The 22,637-nt window shown below is 46.9% G+C and overlaps 1 protein-coding gene across 1 annotated transcript; it reads left to right on the forward strand.

Moving 5' to 3' along the window:
- The first annotated feature begins 4,468 nt into the window (after positions 1–4,468).
- On the forward strand, positions 4,469–22,266 carry FXN (frataxin). The gene is made up of 5 exons (XM_072959570.1): positions 4,469–4,658; positions 10,619–10,716; positions 12,847–12,967; positions 17,411–17,508; positions 20,382–22,266. Exons 1-5 carry the CDS (start codon positions 4,491–4,493, stop codon positions 20,548–20,550), a joined length of 654 nt encoding a protein of 217 aa, XP_072815671.1. The 5' UTR covers positions 4,469–4,490; the 3' UTR covers positions 20,551–22,266.
- Positions 22,267–22,637: the final 371 nt, after the last annotated feature.

A 22,637-nucleotide genomic window follows, 5' to 3' on the forward strand; every position in this document is an offset into this window, starting at 1 on the left:
GAGAATACAAGGATACAATTAAGGCAGACAACACAAGTAGGGGGAAGGCAATTTAAAATTCCATGAAAAACACTTAACTCTCCATGAAAGGAAATGTATCAAATATAAAAACTGGTTATGCCATGGATAATATCTGTATAGTAATGATTTATTTATTCAACAAATATTTATTGAGAACTTTCTATATGCCAGACCCTTGTCTGGCTCTGGGGACATATAAGGGAACAGACAAAAGCAAGCTGCTTCCTCTCATGTAAATTGTATGCTAGTTGGGTAGAGTTATGCATTTAAAAAAGAATAAAAAAGAATAAGGTTGTTTTTGCCCTGCATCCTCTTCCACAGACCAAATAAACACACCTACTGTGTTGTCTGGAAGAGTATTCACTACACGTTCACTGTGGTTAATCTGAGGGGTGATTTCTTGCGCTCTTTTGAGTACATTTTAAGATTTTTTCTAACTTTTTATACAACACAGATCATCTGTGCAAAACAATAAATCATTGCTCTGGAAAAAGAAATTACACTGCCTTCTGTGTAAAGAAAGGATTGGCTGGGGTGGGAGGTGGCAGTGATCAGAAAGACCCAGTACGAGGCGATTGCAGTCATCAAATGAGAGAATGGCTTTAACCTGCCCCCCCCCCAAAAAAACTGGATGGATCTGGTATATGTTTTGGAGACAGAACTGACAGAACTCATTAGTGGGTTGGGTGTGGGAAGTGAGGGAAACCAGGGTGGGAACCCAGGTTGGCAAGAACCATTTGGTATCTGAAGATAATATTTATTGAGATGGTGTAGACAGGAGAAATTTCAGATTCAGGGTTAAGATTTTAAAAATCCATACTTTGGGTATTGCAAATTCTGAGACTCCAAGTAAAATATATACATCTCGAGGATAACGTGACTCTGTAAACCTCTATTGGCCAGTATAGGTTAATTCCACTCTTCCTTGGCAGTGAGACACAAGACAAGAAAGGCACTATTGGAGGAAATAAGAGACCAACAAAGAAGAACATCATTCATTTTTTTCTTTCATTCATTCACTCCAACAGTGTCTATTATGTGTCAGAGATACTAGCTAAATAAGGAAAGTCACGAGTCCACTGCAGGGTGTGGAAGCACAGAGGAGGTGCCTGAGACACACTTGTGGGGACAGAGAGCTGGGCTTCAGAAAGGACTCTGGAAAAGGTCACATCTGGCATCTAATTGAATCCTAGAGGAAGAGGAAGAGCTGGCTACCTGTTCTAGTTATCACAACTGTGTTAACAAATTACCCCAAAACAGGCTGGCTTAAATCCACGTCCACATCTTTGATGCTCACAGATTCTGGGTCCAGAACTCAGACAAAGCACAATCGGGACATCCTGTACTCGTCCCACGGTATCTCGGGCCTCAGCTGGAAGACTCTAAGGCTGGGGCTGGAACTATCTAAAGATGGGTTCACTTATATTTGCCTAGTGGGTGATGCTGGCTGTTGACTGGGGGCCTCAGTTCCTCTCTGCATGGTCTCTGTTTAGGCTAGTTTGGATTTCCTCAAAATACGATGGCTGGCCCCCAGAGCAAGAATCAAAAAAAAAAAAAAGTAAGGAGAAAGCTATATCCTTTTTATGACTCAGTCACACAGCATCACTTCTGAGAAGTGTCCAAGACTTCGGAGTCCATGTGAGATGGGATGAATATTGGTCTGGCCCTCTTTGGAAAGGCCAATCTTCCACACCAGGCAAAGAGATGGAAAACTCACGAACAACACGAGGAATGACTCAGAAGGGAAAGAAAGTATTGCTGGTTCTGGGAACTGTGAGTAGTTTGCAAAGGCAAACATAGACACAGATACCTCTTAATACCAATTCTCCCCCACTTTTTTTTTAAATAGCAGGACTTCCAAATTTTAGTTGGACATATTGGCTGCTCAGCTAAATGACTAGACTTCCTGGCCTCTCTTGCAACTACGTAAGCTCACATGATTAATTTCTAGCCTATAAGATGCAAGTGAAACTATTCGGTGGAAATTCCAGAATGTGTCTCTTAAAGAGAGAGGATGCCTTTCCCTCCACACTGCTGCCTAGAACACACATGTGATGGTGACATACTAGCAACTATTTTGAACCACGAGGACCAGGGCCACACCCCAGATAGCAGAACAGAAAGCTGAAGGAGCCTGGATCCCTTATAACTTTGTCAAACTGCTCAGGAAGCCTGGATATCAATTTCTCCACATCTTTGGATGTGAACGAGACAGAAACTTCTAAATTGTTTAAAACATTATTTTCTTGTTCTCTGTTACACTCAGCAAAACCTAATCCTAACTGGTACACTTAGATTACCTGATCAGCAGGGTACAGAGAAGGGAGTGAAGAGAGCACATATCTTGATGGTGGTGAAAGAGAACTAACGGGACTACTGTGGTTAGATTCACATTTTAGATTTGAAAGATCATCTCGTAACATTGGCTTAATTCACAATTTTGCCTGAGATGTACCCTACTGCAGTGATTCTCAAACTTCAGTCTTCCCTGGAGGGCTTGCTAAAACACAGATTGCTGGGCCCTACTCCTAGAGTTTCTGATCACTAGGAGAATTTGCTTTTCTAACAAGTTCTCAGGTGCTGCTGAAGCTGCCGGTACACACATTTTGAAAATCACTGTCCTAGAGTAAGTCCTATCAAAGTACTCTAAGAGCAGAGAATGTGAGTTCTGGGGAAATTCTCCCACATCCCCAACCAGACATACACTGGGGTTGCCACACAGCACTTCCTAGCACCTGCCCTTGTGGAGAAGCAACCTAGAGGTGAGGGAAAGGCACTGAGTCCTACAGGGGTCCCTCCACATCTTTGCAAAGCCATGGGGTCCCCTGCCTCTTGCCAGATATGCCTGCTTCTCTCTGACCACCTCCCAGGATCTGGAGGACAGATTCTTGGGAGGCCATAATATTCTCTGTTCTGTTACCCTGAGCCTATTTCCTTGGCTGAAAAGATAGGGCAGTGATATCTACTTTGCAAGGAGTTGGAACAGGTGCCAGGGCCCTTTCAATGCCAGAATGTAGCCTGGTGGCTAATAACAGTGCAGCTCTCCAAACGTATAATGCAGTTCTGAGTGTGTGAGCAAGGGTCTCAGTGTTAGTGCAAGGAGGTCTGAGGCCAAGGTCAACAACCAACAAGCTTCCCTTTGTGTCCATCACATTCTTCCGGTCTGGCTTCAGTTTGTGCTTCTCAGACTTGGCACCACTGACTGGATAATTCTGTATTGTGTGTGACCCTCCTGTGTAGAGCAGGATGTCTAGCAGCATCCCTGGGCTCTACCCACTAGATGCCAGTAGCATACACACACCCTACCCTTGCCTCTTTGTCACAATGAAAAGTATCTCCAGACACTTTACGGGGGGGGGGGGGGTTCTCCATGCCTGGCTTATACAAACAGGTGCTTGATAAATAGCTGTTTATAATTGAATGCAGGAGAATATCTCTCATCCAAAAAATGCCCTGTCAGATAGCCAATCAGATCCCACTTCCTCTTCCCTATTTTTCAAAGCCCTGTGCAAATGCCACTTCCTCCAGGAAGACTTCCTTGATTGCCCCCATCCCAGTTGTATATACTCTCCCATGCAACAGACACCCATTAGTTCATGTTTCTCTTTAACATCTGTCATTGTCCTAAGTATTTATACATGTGTCTTATCTCCTCCATTCACAAAGTACTGAAGTGACTTAGAACTTTAACACTTACTATCTCCTCTGCCCACTGTCTTATCCATAAAGATGATGTTCTCTAGCAGGCATATTGGACAACTTCTAAAGCATATACAAAATATGAAAGAACCTCCACAATTTGTATTCCTTTGCAACACAAAACCTAACTAAAATTTTCTTTTAAAATGTATTAACAACTTGATATTTATTGTGGACTTAACAGGATTCAGGGCCTGTGCAAGAAACCTTTATACAGATTAACTCACTTTATTCTTGGAACAACCCTATGAAGCAGAACTTTTATACCCCATTTTACAGATGAGGCACAGAGAGGTTAACTTACCCACTGGTCACACAGGTAAGAAGTGGTTAGAATTTGGATTTAAACCAGGCAGTCCATCTCCTGTCTGCACTCTCCTAACTGATATAACATATACTGGCGACCAAGCAGCTTCAAGACCTACATCCCAACCAATTCACTGCAAAACTGCAGCCCCCCCCCCAAGCTTTTCTGTATAAAATTCTGCAGCAGCAGGTCACTAAGCTGAAGTCTCCGAGGTAGGGGACCTTGGTCATCCATTCACTATGTTGCCCACGGGGTAAGTCCTGTGCTTTGCATGAAGTAAGTTATTTTTGTTAAATACATTGATAGAGCACCGTAGGGAAGTTCTTCCTAAAGTCTAACCTCTGGCCATTTCCCAAGCCAACAGAAAGGGAGAGTTCGCGCCTACGCCTACGACCCGTGACCACCAGGTGGCGTCTGACGGCCCCCGAGCAGGAAGGCGGAGCTGCAGCAGAGCGGGAGGATCATGTGGACGTTTGGGCGCCGCGCGGCAGCGGGCCTCCTGCCCCGCTCGGCGTCCCCAGGCTCTGCCCAGGCCCGCGCCGGGGCCCCGTGGCCGACGAAAGATCCCCCGCCCTACGGCGGCCGGGGCCTGCGCACCGGGACCGCCGCAGCCAGAGCACGCAACGACTCGGTGAGTATCCGCGCGGGCAGACGCCGGGGCCGCACGCTGAAGGACAGGGGCCGTGCACGCGGGGGACGCGCCAGGCGTGCGCGCCCGCTCCGGCTCCCGCGGGGCCGCGCTCGGGCCGGGGTGAGCGGCGGCGGCGCGCGCGGCCGTGCAGTTCCGCAGGCTCCGTTTCGCCTAGTTACATTTGCACCGCTTCCGCTTTCTGGTAAAAGGAGAGGGTACCCTGCACTGCAACTGCCGGGACCGCGTGGACAAAGGCAGAGGAGGTGGACGGAGATCGGCTCTAGGGACCAGTGGTGGCTCTACTAAGCTTGTGACTTCTCTTGGCGAGAACTTCAGTAATAATATGCTAGGTACTATAATTTACATACATGTATATTATGTGTAATATTAATATGCTCTAAATATAGAATGATTTCAGTAAAAATACATATCACTAAAAGTATTATATAAATATGTATACTATCAGAGTGATGTTTTCCAGCATGGGCTTTTTTAAACGAAATGCTTTCATCGAGCGACTTGAAGATGCCAAGGCTGCTAGCACAGTAGCTAGAGCAGCAGGGCTTTTGGATCGGGCCTCGGTTCCAAATTCTGGCTCCTCCGGTCATCGGAGCTGGGTGACCTTGGGGATCCTGGAAACTCGCTGAGGCGTGGCTTTCTTTTCTGTGAAGAGATTTCCTATTTTGCCCAGCTAGCATGAGGCTTAATTAACATATAAAGTCTTCAGCACTTAATTTCACTTTCTTCCCCTGGAGATACAAAGAAATATCTGACCCAGTTACGTCACGACTTGAAAGGAAGAAGCCCAAAGAAGGGCGGTGGGTTAACAGGACTACCTGGGAGGATGGAGGTGATATCTCATTGGAGCCTGAAGATGTCAGGGAGCTGTGCGCAGCAGGAGAGAACCCGGTGGGCAGAGGCAGGGAAAGGGAGGGGATCCTCTCTGAGTGGCTGGTACACTGGATGGGCTGTGGGTGTTGAAGGTGGCAGGGGAAACCCAACCCAGATTGTGTGTGGAGCTCCAGAATGTGGACTTCAGGCTTGAACCTCCCACTGATGTGTTATTTGGCCATGTTTGGAGAAACACTGGGACTGGTTGCCAACACACAAAGTTCAGATCATGGATTTCCTCACTTCTCAGGAAAATTAGGCAGTTATGGCCATGCTGGTCCCAGGATCCCCATCTGCAGAACGCAGGTGTTTCTTACTCTGCTCCGTCTGTGCCGCTCTCACCTAGAGCTGCCCTGGCTTGCCCTTCGACTCCTGCCTATGTGGGCACCATGTCAGCAGTTTTTAATTTAGGAGAGTGACAAGATACGGTGTGGTCTTTTGGATGGACCTAGTGGCTGTTAAGGGTGCTGACTCAGAAGTGTACCCAGTAGATGGGCACTGGGCGCACACTAGGATTGGGGTCGTTGGGAGGTTGCTAGGTGCTTAGCAACTGAGGTCGCCCACTGGACCCCTTTTTCCATAGTAAGTTAATGGCATTGGTTTAACCTGTCTATTTCACAGTTCCCTTGCCCATTTTAAGACTTGTAGAGTTGGGTGGATGACAGTGGCAACAGGGCCACCATCCTTTTCAATGTTTTTAAGGCCTTAACTGTCCTCAGGTTGATCCCTGAAGTCCCCTGTACTCGAGAAGCCATCAGAACTGAGTTCACTTGGGGAGCCTCTTCCCTGGCCTCATTTTCTAGAAGGCCCCTTCTCTGTCCACAGCAGCTGTCCAACAGAAATAGAAAGGGAGCCACATGTGTGTAATTCTCAGTGTTCTAGTAATTCCACTGGAAATGCAAAAAAAAACTGGTGAAGTTAATTTCAACGGTACATTTAAGTAGTGTATCAAAATGTTATTTCAACAGGTAATCAACACTGAAAGCTCAGTACTGAGATATTTGTACTCATTTTTTTGTACTCATTCCTCCAGATCCAGTACGGATTTCACACTTCCAGCACTTGTCCTTCAGATGCTCAGCTGAGTTTATGGTAGACATACTTGATCTCTATTTAGATTTTATAAAATTCACAACTGAAAAAGTAAATTCCTAGACTGGAGTTGTTCCGAACATACTTTAAATGTTCCAGTAACTTTATGGAGTGTCATTTTTAAATGAAAATTAAGTAAGGTTTAAAATCCAATTTCTCGGTCACAATAGCCACCTTTCAAGTGCTCCGTGGCCACGTGTGGCTGGCGGTGACCACATGCACAGCTGTGGGGCTAAACAGATTTATTTAGCTTCTAATCTTCGGATCTTAGCTCCTGCTGCTCATCAGAACCCAGAATCCACAGAAATGCTCTGGGAGAGTGTCCTCTTCCACCCATCTTATTCACCGCGAGGCTTGGAGGGGACTCTGGTTCCAGCAGGCAGCCTCCGACCCTAATAATGAAAATGTGACAGTGGCTGGGTCTCTGACCTTTCCCTTTTAATGCTGGAGACAGCTCCAAGCAGGTGATAACTGGGAGTCACTGCGTCATAAGTAACTTCGTAAGCCCCTGCCGCAGCCACGTCTGCACACATGGGAAGGCTGTCAGGCATCCGTCTTCCTAGAGGAACAAGTCTGTCACTTATGCCCCCACGGCCTCTGCCTGGCAAATGGGTTATGTCTTACTTCACTTTAAATTCATTTTTATTTTCTTCCACAGATAACACACCTGAGGCTGCACACCAAAGTGTATATAAAGTATCAGTATTGTTTAAAGAGTAATAACAGACTCCCATGTTCCCACCCCCGGGGCAAGAAATTGAATCCTGCGTGTTCTGGGAAGGCCCCGGTGCTCCCGGAGAGGAACTTGCCACCCTGCATTCTGGCAGGCATCCCCTTCTCTTCTTAGGGTTTCGCCTCCTTTGTAGGTCTCCCTAAACCATGTGCCACTCATTGAAAAAGACATTGTGCTGTATTCACTCTGCTGTGACTTGCTCCTTGTGACCAATGTTGGTGTTGAGACTCGGCGACACTGATGTGCACAGCTGTCATTTATCTGTTTTCTCTACTGGGTGAGCATGTCACACCTGGTCCAGGCTCCTGTGACATCTGGGTGATTCCAGTGAGCTGTTCTCACGATGGCACTGCAGTGAGCGTTCCTGTGTGTGGACAGAACCTCCTCTTGGGTGAAGTCCTCACGTAGGCACTGCCGGGCAAGGGGCCAGCAGGTATTCAAGTCACTGGATGCCAAGAGTGGTGGGTGGCACAGGTTGGTCCTCCCCAGTAGTGGTGAGAACCGATCCACTCCTCGAGTCTGTGGTTTGACAGGGCCCAGGGGGCCGCGGGGACCCCGGGGTGAAGGTGGCCAGGCCTCACCAGTCTGAGCCTTAGCTGGGTCACGTGGTTCCAGGGCCTGAGCCTGTGGCCTAGGAACCTTGCAGCATTTTCTCAGGTACCTCCCATGAGCCAGCCCTGTGCTGAGCTCACAGTCACTGAACCCTGGAGCGTGAAGTAGGCAGACCAACCACCGACACATAGTCCAAGGGCTCCAGGTGACCTGGAAGCAGGAGGGGTGGCCCCAGGGAGCACTCATAATCCAGCACCCCCGCTCCCACCCAGAAGTCATCTGCCATAGCCCTCAGGCAGAGCAGGTGGCTTCTCTCTCAGGCAGGGACCGGATTTTGCCTCTCTGACCTCCGAACTCTCCACCCTTTCACTGAGATGCTTCAAAACAAATTTACTGAACACCCCTCAGGTCCCGTGTTTGGGGTGTTCATGTCCTCTTGTCTAATCCTCGTAACCATTCTGCAAGGCCAGTACCCCGATCCCTGCCTCCAGAGGAGAGAGCAGAGGCCTAGAAGGTTAAGCAGTTCCCCGGGGAATGTCAGGTTGCAGAGAGTAGGTGAGAAACAGGGCAGGGAGTCCGGCAGCTGTTATTCTTGTGGTCAAAAAACAGCTGAATAAAGACTTCTGCTCTGGCTGTGCATGAGTACCTTGCCTTAGACCAAATCTCCCACCGGAACCGTCAAAGATGTGCAATGAAAGACAAAAATAAAACAGAAAAACAGCTTCGTGAAGCTATCAGAGAGATGCAGACAGCTAGGATTTGAGGGGCCAGGATCCTGGAGAGAAAGCAAATTCAGAGGTGACCTCCGTGTTCTCCAGCGCCTCCCTCCGTATTTGATTCCCAGGGGTGGGATTCTTTCCTTGGTGACCCGGACCCTGGGAACAGACAGCTTGGGTTCAAATCCTAGCTGCCTGACTGTGTTTGTGTGATTTTGGTCAAGTTATCCTTCCGTGCCTCAGTTTCCTCATCTGTAAAATATGAATACAGTCAATCATTATTCCTGGATCCTGTACCTGTGAAGTCACCTCCTCCCTAAAATGTATTTGTAACCCCCAAATCAATACTCAAAGCACTGTCACGGTCATTCTTGGACATGCACAGAGACCCCAAAATATGAGTCACCTACACTCAACATGTCCCTGGCTGAGTCAGACAAGAAGCCCTTCATACTGGAAACAGCGGTCCTTTTCACAGTGTATTTGGTGGCATGTTTTTCACACTTTTGTGTTTTTTGCTGGCAATTCCAGCAAAAGTTTAAAGTGTTTAAAGTGGCCCCAAGCATAGTGCTGAAGCGCTGTCTGGTGTCCCTAAGCAAGAGGTGGGATGGGCCTCAGAGAAAACACGTGGGTTGGATCAGCATCATTCAGGTGTGAGTTCAGTGTCAGTGAATAAACAAGATATATTCAACAAGTGTGTTTAAACAGAAACCCGTAAAACAAGGGTCTGCAGTGATCAGCTGGGGAGAATGTGACCAGTGGCTTTCAGGAACCTAAGCCCGCATTTCCCTTAGAAGTAACTGGATAAGCCAGTGTCTGCAGCAGCTTTATAGGACATAACTGTCGTGAGTAATGACATAATAGTCCTTCCCTCACAGGGTTGTAATGAGGACTAAATGAATCCCTGGCTCTAAGGACGGAGAACGCTACCCAGCAGAGGGCGAACACCTAGAATGTGCTGTGGTGATGCTGTGGCTGTCACAGCCCCTCTCACCTCTTCAGAGCCCTCGTCTGCGTTCTGCACCCCTCTCTCCTCTACCTCCACTCGCCTCTCAGCCTTCGCCCTTCTTAGCTTGCCGAGGGCCCCAGTGGCTGGAGAGAGTAACTGACACCCTATGGACCCTTCTCTTAGCAGCAACCACAGTGACCTTTGGATTACGTGAACCTTGCCACCAACCTCTGAAAGCCCCTCAGTGCCTTTCAGGATAAAGTCCAACTGGTACCTTCACGAGAGCCCGTGGCCCCTCTCCATCACCTCCCTTGCCATCTCCGCTCGGCTGCACCACTGTCTCCCTCCCGGCCTCCGTCCCCTCCGCCATCTCTCCGGCCGGTCTGCAGGCCTGGCAATCATCAGCTCAGACCCCACCTCTTCTGAGCCAGGCGCCAGGACACTCAGCAGTTACATATTAAAAGAAGTCAACAGGTCACCGTGTCCCTTGCAGATCGTGTCAGTGAGATCTGTCAGACAGCAGTCTGCAGTCAGGACCTCTCTTCCGGACATCCTGCTGTTTGTTGTTGCTCGTTTTAGTCAAATTCTAAGGGTTTTGCTGACACTTTGCATGTCCTCTGTGCTAACCACCCCATCACAGCCTAGAGCAGTGCTGCCAGGTAGAACCTTCCGTGATGGTGGATATGTTCTGTGTCTGTGCCACAAGCCACATGACACCACAGGACACTCAAAACGTGGCCGGTGCCACTGAGGAACTGACTTTTTCAATGTTCTCTTATTTCAGTAAGTGTATGTCTACATAGCTACACGTGGCTCATGGCTGCTGTGTTGGACAGCACAGGCTGAGGGCCCAGGGAGCTCAGTGAGATGCACTAAAGGGAGGTGAAGAAAATTCCTGAGAAGTAAATACTCTGAAGCACTTTAACCTGGTTACTCCCAAACACAGAAGTGGCGATATTTAAACCATGCGTTCATGGACTGTAATCTACTGGAAAATGGTAATGTTCTTCTTCACTTTGGCTTTTAGAGTGTGGGCCTCCGCTGCCTCAACCAGATCCTGAATGTCAAAAAGCAGAGTGTCTGTCTGATGAATTTGAGGACAGCGGGAACTGTGAGCAGCCCTGGGTAAGATAAAACACCTTCCACGTCCCAGATCTCTTCCTCCCTGTCCCCGACCCTCCCTCCCCTTCTCAATACACAACGTATGTGCACATACACATACTTCTCTCTTCTTTTTTCCTTTCCTCTTACCTTTTTTTAACCAAAAAATAAATAAATAAACAAAACTCATCCCATACAAAACCATTTTTCTCCCTAAGCAGCAGCACTCATAAGCATCTTTCCACACCACTAATGACCCACCACATTGTTTTTAATGAAGTAGTATTAAGTTTTATGGATGTAGCATAACTCATTTCACCCACCCCTTGTTGCTGGACATTTAGGTTGTTTCCAGAGTTTTGTTATTATCCTCTATGATATCGTAGTAGTTAGGGCAGGCCAAGCTCCTGTAACAAGCAGACCCAAAACTAATGGCTCCAACCAGGAGTGGTTTGTGTTCCCCTGCCGTCGGCCCAGGGTGGCCCTGCCTCTGCGAAATGGGTCAGGGAGCCTGGCTCCTTCTACCTTCCTATGGCCTGTCAGTACCTTGCTGTCCTCTGCAGGTTGAGGCCAGGTCACCCTGTCCAGGTTCCACTCCATGAAAGGGATGAGTGGGGAAGGCCTGGAAGTGGCATCTGTCCCTCACTCACATTTTAGTGGGAAGGACTTGGTCACAGGGACCCAGCTACCTGCAGGGGAGGCCAGGAAGTGCCCTGGAGGGAGGAGGCGATGCTTGGACCCTCCTTCCCACATACACATACACATAACCGCAGGCTGCAGCCACAGGCCCAGGCAGGTCACCCAAGATGTCCAGGTGACATGCAACCTGTCTCCCAGGTCTAGGAATCGCATTTTTGACCTACACACACACACACACGGAGAGGGGCAAGATACTCACTACGACACACCCATTCAAAAAAGAGTCATGTCCCTGGCCTGTGGCAGCAATGTTCCCTGGGCAGCACTGGGACAACCTCTGCCCTGGCCGTGGAGGACATCCTTCCAGGAAACCCTGGTGCTGCCCCTCGGAGGCTTCTCCTGGTCTGTCACTCCCATAGGTTACCTCAAGGTATTGAATATAGTTCCCTGTGCTCTACAGTAGGACCTTGCTGTTTTTCTATTTTAGGTATAGTAGTACCTGCTTCTGTCTCTATGGATTTATACCAATTTTTAAAAATTCTAAAATAGTATCTATACAGGAAAGTCTCCAAGTTATAAATATATAGCTGGATACATTTTCAAAAACTAAACATATTACGATAACACAAGAAATAGCTTAGGAAATAGAATATTACCAGCCCTTTCAAAGCAAACCTTCTGCTCACTTCTAGTTATTAACCCCTCCCTGCCCCAGAACAGCTACCATTCTGATTTCCAATAGCAAGGATTAGTTTTGCCTGGGTTTTAACTTTATATAAACAGAATCATTAAGTATAAATGTCTACATGTAGCTTCTTTCAGTCACCATTTGTTTGTGGGATTCATCTATATTGTTACATTTATAGACAACTGTTTTGCTCTGTAGTATTCCATTGTATGAATATACCACAGTTTATTTATCTATTATATTAAATGAAATCTGTTCAAGTATTTTGCCCACTTTTCTATTGAGTTTTCTTTTACTTATTGATTTGTGAGAGTTCTTTACATGTTCTGGAAATAAGTCCTTTTTCAGATGGATGGAATGCAAATATTTTCTCCCACTTTGGGGTTTGCCCAACAAATTTTAATAACAAGCCATGGAAACAGCCTGAGTGTCCAGCCGAAGGGGACAAGCTAAATGAATAACATAAAATAAAGAGTATGAAAATCCACATGTGCTAATATGGAACCATTTCTAAGACATATGAAATGAAGATTGCAAGGTGCTTCATTAGTAAAAGGAACGTAAAATTCCAGTAGGACACCGAAGAGAGTGCTTATCGTGGTTGACTCTGGGGATGGGGGCTGCCTGTTTGGGAAGAAGCACTGATTTCTCTGAAATAAGAAGGGCTTATTACCCTCTCATGCTGTTTCAGGTTTTACTCTGTACATGCTAGAGCTTTTCTATCAATTTAAAAAATTTAAGTAAAAAATAAAGGTGTCAATTGACACTGATAAAATAGAGCAATTTGGTCATTGCGTGTTTGGGGTTGTTTCTTGTTCCCTCTGCAGCTCCCTGGACGATACCACCTATGAAAGACTGGCAGAGGAGACGCTGGACTCCTTAGCAGAGTTTTTTGAAGAACTTGCAGACAAGCCTTACACGTTAGAAGACTATGACGTCTCCTTTGGGGTACCTCTTTGCTTATTTTCATTCTTCCATGCCCTCCCTAAGAAGTTTAGCTAAGATAAGAATTCCTTTCCAGCAGAGTTACGCATCCAGCAGCAGGCGGTTATGGGTGGGACCAAAAGACTGAGTTCTGGTTCCAGACCTGCTCCACCAGGCTTGTGACCTTGGGCAAGTCACTCAGCCTTTCTGAGCCTCATCTGTGCCTAAAACTCCAGATTCTCACACATCACTCAATAGCCGTGAAAGTAAGTCAGGGAGGGGCCCAGGCCTGTGTTTGTCCAGCAAGACGCCTCTCATCATGCAGGCCTGGGGAACGCTAAACTAGGTTGCTGGTTCCTAAGCAGGGTGAGAGATTGCCCCAGGCGTATGCAGACTAGACTTGGGCCCCACTCCTAGGACATTCTGATGCAGTAGTCAGGGTGCAGACTAGGAGGCACATTTTTTAAAAGCTCCCCTGAGATTCTAATGTGCATCCCCGGGTCCCACCCCTAGGGACTTTTATTTAGTTGGTCTGGGGTGTGGTGCATGCCAGGCATTGAGGTTTTTAAAGTTTTTAGAATCACTCCCCAGGTGATTCTAATATGCACCTGGATGAGAGCCCCAGGGCTGGATGAATTCTTGAGCCCCAGATCCTGGAAGCCCAGGCAGTGCTGCTGTGTCAACTGGCCACCAGGTGGCAGACTTGAGCAAGGGTCGGCCTTTGGATTTAGAATTAGTTTAGGACTTAGGAAGCAGCTCTTTTTTGCCAGTGGGAGCAAATCCCCTGCAGAGGTTAATCCTCTTGACAGCAATTAATTAATACCAGGAAATGTCATGAAGTGTGCATTTTGGATTAAATCATGGAATTATTTAGGACAACCAGCTGTCAGTCTAAGTGATAGAAATGGCATTGAATGTTGCTGTTTGGGGGCACAGAATAGAAAAGGACTCCGTCAGATGGAAAAGACATCAAGCCTGGTTGTAAGGACAGTCAGGGACTTGGCAGTAACGGGGCAAGGAAGGACTGAACGTCTTCCAGGTGGACTTGCTGGTCACTGTTAGTAGCAGAAAATGCAGCAGTGTCCAGGCCGGGCTGTAGACGTGCTTACACAGGCAGCCTCAGAAGGCAGAGCTACTTGGGAACCATTACAAACTGGCCTCCCCAACTTGACCGTCGGTGGGATGGTTAGAGCTGGGGAAGTTATAAGTCTCCTTTCTCCCAGCCTCCTTACCAGCTGCTGTTACTACAGGGAAACCAAGTCTAAGGCTAAACTCTGCCACACATGCAAACATTCATTAACATGCCACAGAAACAGTCACACCGCCTGTCCTTACGGATTCACGAAGCCCCAGACTCAGATACTTTGCGTGAATGTTTCATTAGAAGCAGAGGTGCCGATATTCTAGCAGCTGAATTCTGCTTACCTCACTTCTGCTTAGTGCTAGGTCACAAGACCTTACCTGCCTTGAGTGCCCCTCTGAAGAGTGATTCAGCTGCTGGCCTTCCCCGGGTCTATAACCCATTCTTGCAAGGGAAGAGGCATCTGAGTTTTTCTAGCCAATACACATACTGTACCTTGAGTATCATTCTGCTGTCTAAGGAAGAAGTATTTCCAGCAAATCACTTGCTAGTTAGGAAAATCTTCAGTGTAAATGTAGAAGGCTAATGGCACATAGTAGCTGCTGCTGTAGTTTGGACCTCTAAGTACTTGGAGTACTATCTACCCTCGGGTGTGAATTCCCAGTTAGAATCCTTCAGATGCTAACTTATGTATTTCACAAAGAAGATAAATCAGTTGAGATTACATTACAGACAACAGAACACCTATAATACCATTGTTTGAGCTTGGTTGACGTGCAGTCTTTCCCTACCTGCCCTCAGAGTCCAGTTGGGTGCTGCCTCCTCTGTGAAGCCCTCCTAGATGCTCCAGGCAGACACCACCCTACTCTCCTTGCCCCGCACTCAGAGGATGACTCCGTGGAGCACTGGTTACCCGGAGGTGTAACTGTCTGTTTACACATCAGCTCCCACAGCGACACTGAGCTCCTTGGCAGCTAGGCAACCACTGAGTCTGCCGCACTTGACCTGGGACTGTGAGAAGTACCACTCTTTTAAAGAGTTACCTCCAAGCTGCCTTCCTTTTTTTTCCCCAGGTGGAGCCTTGGCCTTTTAGACAATTTAATGAGAATTTGCTTGCTATGTCCTTCACTCACTGAGTTGTCAGCATATTATTGCCAGAGAGCAGATTTCTTAACCGTTTTGGGTTCGGGACCCCCTGTAAGACTCTGAGTGCTCTGGGCCCTCTCCTGAGGATAACTTTCCCACAGGCCTGTGAGTACAATTTTAGTTACCAGGGCTTTCTGCAGACCCCTGAGGACTACCCCTGGGTCCTAGCTCGCAGACCCCTTCTCAGAGGCAGCACTTTACTGGATACAGAGAAAGAAGACCTGGGTAGCATCCTGGGTTTGTACTTTCTTTCCAAGGATGCTTCAGTAAATTATCTAACCATGAGGGGCCAGTCCTTCAGCTGTTAAGTGGGCAACCGTAATTTCTACTTCTCCAGGGGTGTCTTAGGGTTCGGTGACACAATGTAGGTAAAAGTGCTTCATTCATATTCTTATTTCTTAAGGGGAAGTCAGTGTCTGTTTTAGGAGTGTGGGAAGCCACATGCATATACCTGATGTCCCCTGACTCAACCTGCCATTCCCATCTGTGTCGTTTCTACAGATGAGTTGGTGACAACAGAAATGGCTACTTTTGCTTCCACTGATACTGACTGTTGAGAATCGAGCCTCACCAGCAGTGGCCAGGGTCTGTTCTGATTGGTTAGGCACGGTCTCGGCAGTTGCTAAGCACTGACTCTTTCCCCGCCCCACACTGCCCTGCATTGAAGTCTAACCACCCTCCCAGAGAAGACGCAGATTGCCCCTTAAGGAATAATCCTAATGGACAAAAAGCTCTCTTTATCTGGTCTACTTGCAGACGTTCCTAAAGCACTAAGAACTCCTAGGGAACCAGTGAGGCAGCTAGATTCCTTCCTCCTCTTGCCGCTGTCCTTTGGAAACAGCCTCTGTCTCCCTGGGGAGAAAAATCTAATGATGCTCAAGGAACAGGCCGGGGCGTGGCTGAGTGCTGAGACCCTGCCGTGCATAACCTTGCCCCTCCTGTGGCACGTGTTATTATCACAGTGCCTGGTTATCATCCACTCCATTCATTCGCCCACAAAAAATCCTTCTGTATGTTGCACAAATACTGAAGATGCTAGGATGAAAAGGCAGATCTGCTTTTGAGTTGCCTAAAGTAGTGGAGGGAAGGGGCAGGTGACCAGCAAACAAGCTGGCAGCTGAGATGCAGTGAGGAGAGCACAGAGGCTGTGGGGACACACACGGACCCTGGTCCCAGCCAAGGGGCGGCCAGGTCACCTTCCTAGAAGCACCTCAGCTCACCAGTCAGCCCCTCATCCCCGCACTGTCTCTGAAGGAGGCGGAGCTGGTGTCGTCCCGAGGAAACGGCGCAGTGGGTGAGACACAGAAGGTGCATCCCTAGACCTGACCCACAGACTTTCCCGCCGCATCACACACCTCCCAGCTGTGGGGTCAACGCACAGTGGGGTGTGTAATGGCCACAAACAGGTCCTTAGAAGAAATTATGTCTCGATTCCCTGAGCCTGGTATCACATGGAAAAATAAGCCATAAACTCTATGGTGGGGAAGGAGGAGTGGCTCCTGGTGGGTCCAGGGTTTCTTTTTGGGGTGATGGAAATAGTCTGGAATTAGATACTTAGGATGTTTGCACACCTTTTGAAAACAGTTTGTGAAATGCCAAAAACTACTCAATTGTACTGATTCAAGATTTTAAAATCAGTGAAAGGCAGTCCCACCAAAATAGTACGTATGGATTTCAGGGAAAAAAATTTTTTAAAAAAACAAACATGTATACTGTGATCCTAGCCCTTTTTTAAAAAATTCATTTAAAAATTGGCAGCCAGTACCTGACAGTGAACATCTCATATTGCTGACTAATGGGACTGAGAGGGCACTTAGTGTTACGGAAAGAACAGCATCTTTTGGACCCAAACAGACCTAGATGTAAGATCAGCTCTGCCAAGTACTAACTATTCTTTATTGCTCTGTCTCTCTGTTGTCCTCATCTGTAAAACTGACATAGTGATTCCTACTTCTGATGGTTATGGTCACGGAGAAAAGTTTACACAACGTGCACAGCACAGTGCCTGGCAGAGTTGGTACTGAATAAATAACAGGTGCTGTTTTGTGGGGAAGGAGGGGAAGAGGTAATTAGGTTGGTTTGTTTGTTTAATGGAGGTACTGGGGACAGTTCTTCATGGTGTATGTTGTGGAGTTGTAGAAATGCAGTGTTGAGATATAGCAAACTAGAGGCAATTATGACACAGTGTTAACTTTATCTTGTTTTCTTTCCCTCATGCTTTTCAACACCTGATCCACCAGAGTGGTGTTTTGACAGTTAAACTGGGTGGGGATCTAGGAACCTACGTGATCAACAAGCAGACCCCAAACAAGCAGATCTGGTTATCCTCGCCATCCAGGTATGTTCACAAGTCAAAATCTCTCCTTGCTTAACTTGTTTGAAACACGGTCTTGTGGCCCGTTTAAGTGTCGCACTCATGTGTTCGTACCTGTGTAAGTGAACCTTTCCTGGTGTTTTCCAGCCTGTCTCATGCTCAGCAGGAAAGTCTACTCTGGTTCTGTAACTTCTGTCCAGTGATAATGTGGCTGCTCTAAGCAGATACTGGGATGTTAACAAGATCTGAAGGGGGAAATGTTCAGAACTTAGCCTAAACTCTGTTAAATCATTGGCACGCCTTTGAAAAAATGACTTTTGCTATTTCAGCATCTGAACAAGTTGCACTTTGTCTTCAGATCACGTTAACGTTCGACGTCTAGTTTGTTCTGAGCATCTCAGTTAAAGGTTAGTTGAATCTATTTGCAGAACTGGGCTGCGTGCTCTGTGGAGGCGGGAGAGCGCCTTAAACTGCCCTTCCAGGGCATTTTAATCCCTCCTGCCTTTTCTGTTGACGTGCTTTCAATCTAGCAGAATAAAATATTGTACTGGAGCCGTCAGCGCTGCGTCTCAAGGCCTGAGAACTTGCCGGGAGAGCAGGTCCCTCATCCCTCTAGCTGCTGCTGAAGTGGCTGTAAGAAAGTCAAAGAGATGCCCACGAAAAGCTCTCAGACCAACCTTCCTGGTCTCTCATTAGCACTTCCAGAGAGACCTACTGACTGTGAATTGGGAAAGGCCCAAATGTAACTAGCGTGGAATTCTTTGAAAGCCTAACAGTATTTGCATTAAAAAAAAAACTATTTAACTCTTCCCCTGCCCCAGTGTTGACATCATTTTTAGGCATTTAACAGTACACTGTTTATGGTGCTGTGATGTGTGGTTCTTTGTTCAAAATAAAGCATTATGCCTTCTTTACCTCAGCCTCATGTAGGAAGTATATTACAATTCAAGAAGAACGGCTCCAAAGGATCACTGTCATTTCTCACAAGGCCCTTATTCACAGATTGCCTTGCTTTTTAGATCCAGATAGTTTACTTGATGTGGGGGAGGGTGTTTTACCCTATGTGGACCAATTAGCCTGTTCTCTTTGGCATCAAACAGTCGTCCTCACCGTAACTGTGGCCGCACATGCGGACTGTACGTTCTCTTTCATCTCCAGAGGAACCAGCATGAGAAAGTGGGTGCATCAGCTCAAATCCAGCCCTCCAGCTTTGGGGACTGGTGGCTCTACGAATAGTGGGCAGGGCACCAGCACCAGCTGTGCTGGCTTCACTAAAAGAATTCCCTCCTGTTGTATCTGGAGACTGAAAAAGTCCTTATCCTATTTGGACACACCTACCGGCTGTACGATCCCACCCCAGGCACGTTTAGAAGCATCTCCTTCTGCATCATGATATCTTCCGAGAAATTCCAAGTTTTGTTGTTGCTGTTGTTGTTTTTAATCTGTTTTTCACGATGGGAATCTGGAAAGAAACATCTGCCGAGCAGCCATTTAACTGTCATAGATACTCTGTTTTTCAAAAAAATTTTTTTTAGTTTTCCACTCAGTTTTTCACATTGGTCCAAAGTAATCTTTCCTGGGGCTGCTTTTCTGATACTCTGGGTTTTTTTAAATGACAGCGTTTTAGGTCTAGTGGAAATGGTGGCCTTGCCCACCCTGAGGAGGTTGTAGGATGGAATAAAGGTGAGGTCTGGGTGGACACCTGGATGTTAGGGCTGCGGGGCAGTGTGGCGGGGCCTGGGGGGTCTCATGCTCTGCCTGGCATCCCACCAGCAAAACAGAGTCTAGGGCCAGGGGAGCACTTTCTCAAATCAAGGGATTTGGTCCAGGTTGTTATGCCTTTCCGTGTTTGGCTGTCTGTGCATATTAAACAAAAGCCCCAGTCCTTTTAGTTCCCTTTTATCTCCATTATTACAAAAGTGTTCAGACCTCAGCATTTGGTTGATAATACAGAAATCTTGATATTTTTCTAACCCTAAAAGGTGCTTCCCTTATAAGCTTTCCTCCTCCCTGGCAAACTCCTCGCAGTCTTGGACTTTGGAAAAGCTCCCCTGGGTGCACAGGTGGACTCCAGTGCCCCTTCCCGTGGGCACTCAGGGCACCTCTCCTCCTTGTATCAAGGCATCATTATGTACCACCATCATCTGCCGTCATGTCCGCCCCCTGCACTGGGCCGAGAGGAGGTGGAATTAATGAGCACAAGTTGTGTAGCTCTGGAATAACAAGACACAGCAAAACCTGGCTACACCTGGGTCCACACAAACCCAGCATGAAGTACACACACAGCTGTTATTCACTGATGAGTTGGAGGTGGAGGTACTGGCCACCCTCTCAGTTTCATGGATTTAAAATTGAATTCAGAAAGCTGTTTTTTAAAATAGTAATACAGGTGGTTGTCAGGGGCTGGGGAGAGGAATGAATGGAGAGTAACTGCTTCATGGGTATGGAATTTCCTTTGGGTGACGAAAATGTTTTGAAAGTAGATAGAGGTAGTGGTTGCACAATGTTATGAATGTCCTAAAATTGACCATTAATAACAGTGATATTGCAGGTAAGGAACAAATCACGTCAGTGGTACGGATGGCCGTAATCTAGAGAACACTGCTCTGATGTAGCTGGTTTTGAATGTGAGGTAGGAAAAGCAAAAGATCAGAATGTGCTGCCCAGAGACTCATCAGCAGGAGTGAAATGTTTTCAGGTCTTGAGAACTGTTCTGTGAGTTGTTCCAGAGGATAACCGTGTAATTATTCTTGAATAGAAAGGCCCTAAGACAAGAAGTCAAATACACGCCTCACTGAGTATTACTTTCCAGATCTTCACTGCAGTCAATTGCTCGGTGGCACTTTGTTCTAAAGGTGCTGTCCCCGTGGATTTCCTGTGTGTGTTTTGTCTTGCAGTGGCCCCAAGCGTTACGACTGGACCGGGAAAAACTGGGTGTACTCCCACGACGGTGTGTCCCTCCACGAGCTGCTGGCCAGGGAGCTGACTCAAGCCCTGAAAACCAAACTGGACTTATCTTCTCTGGCTTACTCTGGAAAAGACACTTGCTGCCCAGCCCAGTTCTAAAGACATTAAAAGCGCTAAAGCCAGGACCTCAGCTTTGCTCCGTGGCTGAATGGCTAGTTTTTTCCATTCCTGATTTTGAAGACAGTTGCATTGCGTGTAACGGGCTTTGTTAAGAGACTGTGGCCTCCCAGCCTGCCCCAAGTTCGGATTTTTAATTTCCATAGAGTCTTTTTGGATTTACTGTTGATTTCCTCCCTCATGTGATATTCCTTATTATCTGATGTGTCTGTATGCCTGTACCTCTATAAATAAGCTCACAACAGAGAAAGAAGGACAGATTCCAGGAGGAGAAATGAATCGTCCCCACTGTTCATTCTTTGAAGGAGAGCTGCTGGCCTACCTCACCGTCCTGTCTCAAAATGACTCACTAACGCACAGTCTAAAAAGTTCCTCCATCTCTTGAAAGTATAAACACTTCTTAGCCCTTTAGTATTTCAGCATCAGTGGCGACTCGGGAATTCTCAGACCAAAGCCTGTTTTTCCTCTGTGCTTTGTGACTGCCAGGGTGTGGCCCACATGGGGGGCGCACAGGGAGATGTGATGCCGTGTTTTCCACGGCTGCGTGTATCTGTACATACACATTTACGTGTGTGGATACAATGTTTTTTCGTTTTAATTTAAGGGTCAGTATAAAATAAGCTATTGCAACACTGGTCTGAGAATGCAAAAAGTCTCCCGAAGACGAGGTGGGAAAACTATCTCTGTTAGCTTGTGGATTTGGCACAGTAACTGAGGTAACAGAGCGGAGGAGGTGTCTGGTAAATTGTGAAGGGCCATGTACAGGAAGAGATGTTTGTGTTAATGAAAGGAACCCGAGTCCTACACTTGGCTCAGCCCCAAAGCAGCTGTCTATCTATGGACAAGTTTCTCCAACTCCCTTGATCTCTGTTTTCCCCTGTTAACTCAGAGGGTTGAACTGGATAGAATTTCGTTGATTCCCAATTTAGACAGTTACAGGTCTTGTCAGGCAACTTAACAGGCAGGCTTTAATTCCCTCTAGGAAAGGAGGTAAGAGTGAACAATTTTTTTTTTGAGCTGTAAAGTAAGTATAAGATTTGGGGCATTGCTCTCCTTGAATTTCAGTTGAATTCATGTTCAAATAATCATCTTTTGGGGGGCCGTCACCATGCTAAGCCTGTGCTATAGACTGGAAATTTAGGTGTGGCTCCTAATCCCCAATCACAGCCCTCATGAGTAGGGTTAGTGCCCTTGTAACAGAGACCCCAGAGAGCTCCCTTGTCCTTTCCACCATGTGAGGACACGGGGAGGAGACCACTGTCTGTGAACCAGGAAGCCCACCTTCACCAGACACATCTGCTGGGGCCTTGATCTTGGACCTCCCAGCCTCCAGACTGTGAGAAATAAATTTCTGCTTATAAGCCATCCAGTCTGTGGTGTTCTGTTACAGTAGCCCTGGAGGACCAAGGCAGCCTGCCACACCACATGGCCTCATTTTATTTGTTCCAGGTCTGCATTTTACACATGAAGAAACCAGGGCTCAGGAACATTAGAACTCAGCCAAAGTTATGCCCCTGTTCTGTTACTTTCTGGCTAAAGAAAGATTTATTAGTGACTAGTCTATGCAAGTGTGTATCAAAGGCTTTTGCAGTGGGAGAACCAAAAACACATTCCATTATGGAAAATAACTCTTTAAAACAGAACAATATGAACAAATGTTAAATGACTAGTTAAAATAAAGTCTTCCTTCAAAAATAATTTTTAGTCTAGTGGAAATTTTTAAGTGGGATAGGTCAGCACCAGTGAAAAAAATTTTCTTAAATCGTGTGTTTGTGTGTGCATATGAGTGTCTATCTCTTGCTTCTAAGGAAGGTTTCATTGCCCCTCACTTCCCTAGAACTCAGCTCAGTGGTGCACTCTCCTATCTGGGACACAAGGGAACATGTGAAGAAGTATGTAAGTGGGCTGCCAGAACATGAAACTGGAAATTAGGGAGTCTCTGCTCTCAGTGCTTTTCCTTGTGCAGACTTTCAGGCCTATTTACTTTTGCTTTACATACACTTCTAACTACTTTAATCCTTTATATTCCAAGGCCCTGGGAGGTTCCCATTTAAAGCAGCAAAGGGATG

Source organism: Vicugna pacos, chromosome 4 (genome assembly GCF_048564905.1).
Source record: "Vicugna pacos chromosome 4, VicPac4, whole genome shotgun sequence".
NCBI lineage: Eukaryota > Metazoa > Chordata > Mammalia > Artiodactyla > Camelidae > Vicugna > Vicugna pacos.